This window comes from Bufo gargarizans, chromosome 1, assembly GCF_014858855.1.
Source record: "Bufo gargarizans isolate SCDJY-AF-19 chromosome 1, ASM1485885v1, whole genome shotgun sequence".
Lineage (NCBI taxonomy): Eukaryota > Metazoa > Chordata > Amphibia > Anura > Bufonidae > Bufo > Bufo gargarizans.
Genome location: NC_058080.1, coordinates 730820606 through 730826605, shown reverse-complemented (window position 1 = coordinate 730826605; position 6000 = coordinate 730820606). Strand labels below are relative to the sequence as shown.

The 6000-nt window shown below is 47.4% G+C and overlaps 1 protein-coding gene across 2 annotated transcripts in view; it reads left to right on the top strand.

Moving 5' to 3' along the window:
• Positions 1–200: 200 nt before the first annotated feature.
• The window catches only part of ADAMTS12 (ADAM metallopeptidase with thrombospondin type 1 motif 12), a 584548-nt gene continuing 578748 nt past the window's right edge, over positions 201–6000 (top strand). For both annotated transcript variants that reach the window (XM_044276409.1, XM_044276408.1), the window contains exon 1: positions 201–592. In XM_044276409.1, the coding sequence (XP_044132344.1) occupies positions 460–592 (133 nt within the window). In that variant the 5' untranslated portion in view covers positions 201–459. The remainder of the gene's footprint in view (positions 593–6000) is intronic.

Genomic DNA, 6000 nt, shown 5'->3' with positions numbered 1-6000 from the left:
AGAATCCAGAGAACCCGGGAAGGACATACAAACTCCATGCAGATGTTGCACATAGCTTAGTTACCCCTAACCAACTCGGCTCTGCTGCATCTGCCCAGAGATTCTTATACGTGGCTGCTATGACTCGGTGAATTGGGGTCATGAAAAGTTTAAGGTGAAGATTGGAAAGTAAAGATTTTTTTTTTCCTGGGGGGGAATGAAACACTAGAAGTGGAATCTGAGGTCTCAAGTATGTAAGAAGAGGACTCCCTGGGAACTCCCAAAAGCAGCCCTCCTCTTCAGAAACCAGACACTGGGCCTGGAATCACTCCCCTCTCCCAAATACAGGAATGCACGTTCCCCCAACCATCAGGACGCTGGGCTCCCTGTGCACTCCGCTCGCTTTGCTGCTCACTTTCGGGGCTCCTTCCCCTTGCACTTAATGAAGATTGGCGCGCTAGCTTCGCGGCCGTCTCAGACATGCTGCAATGTGTGAACGGAGACCGGCGGCGCACGCGTCTTCCCTTTTTGATGCCCATCCTTTGCATTGTGTCTTCTTGCCTTGGTGAACATGTCCAGCAGGCAGATGTCCACATTCTGCACAACAGCAAAGGTCAGTGACTGCTCCGCGGGTGGAACAAGGGTGTGGACATGTTTGTGGGGTTTCCCTTTAAATATTCATTATACAATGTGTTTCCACTGCAGGTAACAATGATACAATGGTACACATACAGCACCTCAGCTGCTGCAGAACCTCATAATACACATCTCAGTTGCTGCAGAACCTCATAATACACATCTCAGCTGCTGCAGAACCTCATAATACACACCTCAGCTGCTGCAGAACCTCATAATACACACCTCAGCTGCTGCAGAACATCATAATACACACCTCAGCTGCTGCAGAGCATCATAACACACACCTCAGCTGCTGCAGAACCTGATAATACACATCTCAGCTGCTGCAGAACCTCATAATACACACCTCAGCTGCTGCAGAGCATCATAATACACACCTCAGCTGCTGCAGAACCTCATAATACACATCTCAGCTGCTGCAGAACCTCATAATACACATCTCAGCTGCTGCAGAACCTCATAATACACACCTCAGCTGCTGCAGAACCTCATAATACACACCTCAGCTGCTGCAGAACCTCATAACACACACCTCAGCTGCTGCAGAACCTCATAATACACACCTCAGCTGCTGCAGAACCTCATAACACACACCTCAGCTGCTGCAGAACCTCATAATACACACCTCAGCTGCTGCAGAGCATCATAATACACACCTCAGCTGCTGCAGAACCTCATAACACACACCTCAGCTGCTGCAGAACCTCATAATACAGCACCTCAGCTGCTGCAGAACCTCATAATACACACCTCAGCTGCTGCAGAACCCCATAATACACAGCTCAGCTGCTGCAGAACCTCATAATACACACCTCAGCTGCTGCAGAACCTCATAATACACACCTCAGCTGCTGCAGAACCTCATAACACACACCTCAGCTGCTGCAGAACCTCATAACACACACACCTCAGCTGCTGCAGAACCTCATAATACACATCTCAGCTGCTGCAGAACCTCATAACACACACCTCAGCTGCTGCAGAACTCATACACCACACCTCAGCTGCTGCAGAACCTCATAACACACACCTCAGCTGCTGCAGAACCTCATAACACACATCTCAGCTGCTGCAGAACCTCATAACACACACCTCAGCTGCTGCAGAACCTCATAATACACACCTCAGCTGCTGCAGAACCTCATAACACACACCTGAGCTGCTGCAGAACCTCATAACACACACCTCAGCTGCTGCAGAACCTCATTACACACACCTCAGCTGCTGCAGAACCTGATAATACACACCTCAGCTGCTGCAGAACCTCATAATACACACCTCAGCTGCTGCAGAACCTCATAATACACACCTCAGCTGCTGCAGAACCTCATAATACAGCACCTCAGCTGCTGCAGAACCTCATAATACACACCTCAGCTGCTGCAGAACCTCATAACACACCCTCAGCTGCTGCAGAACCTCATAATACACACCTCAGCTGCTGCAGAACCTCATAATACACACCTCAGCTGCTGCAGAACCTCATAATACATCACCTCAGCTGCTGCAGAACCTCATAATACACACCTCAGCTGCTGCAGAACCTCATAACACACACCTCAGCTGCTGCAGAACCTCATAATACACACCTCAGCTGCTGCAGAGCATCATAATACACACCTCAGCTGCTGCAGAACCTCATAATACACACCTCAGCTGCTGCAGAACCTCATAATACAGCACCTCAGCTGCTGCAGAACCTCATAATACACACCTCAGCTGCTGCAGAACCTCATAACACACACCTCAGCTGCTGCAGAACCTCATAATACACACCTCAGCTGCTGCAGAACCTCATAATACACACCTCAGCTGCTGCAGAACCTCATAATACAGCACCTCAGCTGCTGCAGAACCTCATAATACACACCTCAGCTGCTGCAGAACCTCATAACACACACCTCAGCTGCTGCAGAACCTCATAATACACACCTCAGCTGCTGCAGAGCATCATAATACACACCTCAGCTGCTGCAGAACCTCATAATACAGCACCTCAGCTGCTGCAGAACCTCATAATACACACCTCAGCTGCTGCAGAACCTCATAATACACACCTCAGCTGCTGCAGAACCCCATAATACACAGCTCAGCTGCTGCAGAACCCCATAATACACACCTCAGCTGCTGCAGAACCTCATAATACACACCTCAGCTGCTGCAGAACCTCATAACACACACCTCAGCTGCTGCAGAACCTCATAACACACACACCTCAGCTGCTGCAGAACCTCATAATACACATCTCAGCTGCTGCAGAACCTCATAACACACACCTCAGCTGCTGCAGAACCTCATAACACACACCTCAGCTGCTGTAGAACCTCATAACACACACCTCAGCTGCTGCAGAACCTCATAACACACATCTCAGCTGCTGCAGAACCTCATAACACACACCTCAGCTGCTGCAGAACCTCATAATACACACCTCAGCTGCTGCAGAACCTCATAACACACACCTGAGCTGCTGCAGAACCTCATAACACACACCTCAGCTGCTGCAGAACCTCATTTCATACACCTCAGCTGCTGCAGAACCTGATAATACACACCTCAGCTGCTGCAGAACCTGATAATACACACCTCAGCTGCTGCAGAACCTCATAATACACACCTCAGCTGCTGCAGAACCTCATAACACACACCTCAGCTGCTGCAGAACCTCATAACACACACCTCAGCTGCTGCAGAACCTCATTTCACACACCTCAGCTGCTGCAGAACCTGATAATACACACCTCAGCTGCTGCAGAACCTGATAATACACACCTCAGCTGCTGCAGAACCTGATAATACACACCTCAGCTGCTGCAGAACCTCATAATACACACCTCAGATGCTGCAGAACCTCCTAATACAGCACCTCAGCTGCTGCAGAACCTGATAATACAGCACCTCAGCTGCTGCAGAACCTGATAATACAGCACCTCAGCTGCTGCAGAACCTCATAATACAGCACCTCAGCTGCTGCAGAACCTTATAATACAGCACCTCAGCTGCTGCAGAACCTCATAATACACACCTCCGCTGCTGCAGAACCTTATAATACAGCACCTCAGCTGCTGCAGAACCTCATAATACAGCACCTCAGCTGCTGCAGAACCTTTATAATACAGCACCTCAGCTGCTGCAGAACCTCATAATACACACCTCAGCTGCTGCAGAACTTGATAATACACACCTCAGCTGCTGCAGAACCTCATAATACAGCACCTCAGCTGCTGCAGAACCTCATAATACAGCACCTCAGCTGCTGTAGAACCTCATAATACACACCTCAGCTGCTGCAGAACTTGATAATACACACCTCAGCTGCTGCAGAACCTCATAATACAGCACCTCAGCTGCTGCAGAACCTCATAATACAGCACCTCAGCTGCTGCAGAACCTCATAATACAGCACCTCAGCTGCTGCAGAACCTCATAATACAGCACCTCAACTGCTGCAGAACCTCATAATACACACCTCAGCTGCTGCAGAACCCCATAATACACAGCTCAGCTGCTGCAGAACCTCATAATACACACCTCAGCTGCTGCAGAACCTCATAATACACACCTCAGCTGCTGCAGAACTTGATAATACACACCTCAGCTGCTGCAGAACCTCATAATACAGCACCTCAGCTGCTGCAGAACCTCATAATACAGCACCTCAGCTGCTGCAGAACCTCATAATACAGCACCTCAGCTGCTGCAGAACCTCATAATACACACCTCAGCTGCTGCAGAACCTCATAATACAGCACCTCAGCTGCTGCAGAACCTCATAATACAGCACCTCAGCTGCTGCAGAACCTCACAATACACACCTCAGCTGCTGCAGAACCTTATAACACACACCTCAGCTGCTGCAGAACATCTTAATACACACCTCAGCTGCTGCAGAACCTCATAACACACACCTCAGCTGCTGCAGAACATCACAATACACACCTGAGCTGCTGCAGAACATCACAATACACACCTGAGCTGCTGCAGAACATTGCAATACACACCTCAGCTGCTGCAGAACCTCATAATACACACCTCAGCTTCTGCAGAACATTGCAATACACACCTCAGCTGCTGCAGAACATCATAATATGAAACTCAGCTGCTGCAGAACATCATAATATGAAACTCAGCTGCTGCAGAACCTCATAACACACTTCTCAAAATTATACAGCTTTTAGACCAATTCTATACATTTACCCTGAAATACATTTCCAGAAAAGATATTGATTTGACATCTTTTATTTATTTTTTTACATTCATTCATTTTTAACCTTGATCTTCACCAGTTACGTTCTGCAGATTCTTCCGCTTTTGATGGCTTTGCCCCGGCAGTGAGCGGCACGGCTACCCGGACCTGGCACATAGCAGAGATGACACTGATAGGAGGCCTCTGGACTTGATATGATCGATGTGAAGGGAAGCAAATATTAAGGGTGAATCATTGTCAGGCAGGAGAGGTCACACTGCAGGCAGCACAGGAGGAGTGCCCCCTTATACTGTAGTACTACCCCATGCACTTCCATATTAATCACTATCACTCCAGGTATCTTCAGAACATTACATGTCATATACACATTTTATAGTTTTTTATGTTTTTTATTTTTATTTTATTTTATCTTACAATATAGGTTAAAAAAATATATATATATCATGCTGCAGTTCTCACACCAGCCACTAGGGCAGACAGAAGGCTGACACTCCCTGTATTCTGTGGCTTGCTTGTCAGCTTTGCTGTATAAACTGGGACAAAGTCAGCAGAGTCATCTCATTATAGTAAGGGAGAGAAAAATATAAAAATACACTAGGATTTCTCCTCTACAGAAACAAAATCTAACTGCCGTGCTTGCAGTCGCTGAAAAAACTCAGCATACTCTGAGTGAAAGCGTTGTCTGGGATTAATAAAACATGGCTACTTTATTTTACAGAAATGGCGCCACACCTCTCCACAGGTTAAGAGCGGTATTGCAGCACAGCCCCTTTCACTGGAGCTGAGCTGCAGTACCACACACAACCTGAAGACAGATGTGGCGCTGTTTCCATTAGAAAGCGGACATGTTTTTCATATGCTGTACAACTCCATGTGCTCCACCGTTCAGGAAAGAAATCTTTTTAGATCCGCCATAGTGTATATCTGGAGATGTTAAAGTGGCACTGTGGTCCCTAACCTGTGGCTCTCAAGCTGATGCAGAAGTACAACTCCTATCATGAAGGGTATTTCTTAAGGATGTGTCACCTCTCTGTGTACATCAGGTTGCTTGGCTGAAGGGGACGTCACATACAGCCCAAGGCTTATGACCGTCACACATCTCTAGTATTATTTAGACATTGTAAGTAGATTTATTATATTACTTTATGTATAGAGCAGTTTTTTCTGGTTATTGT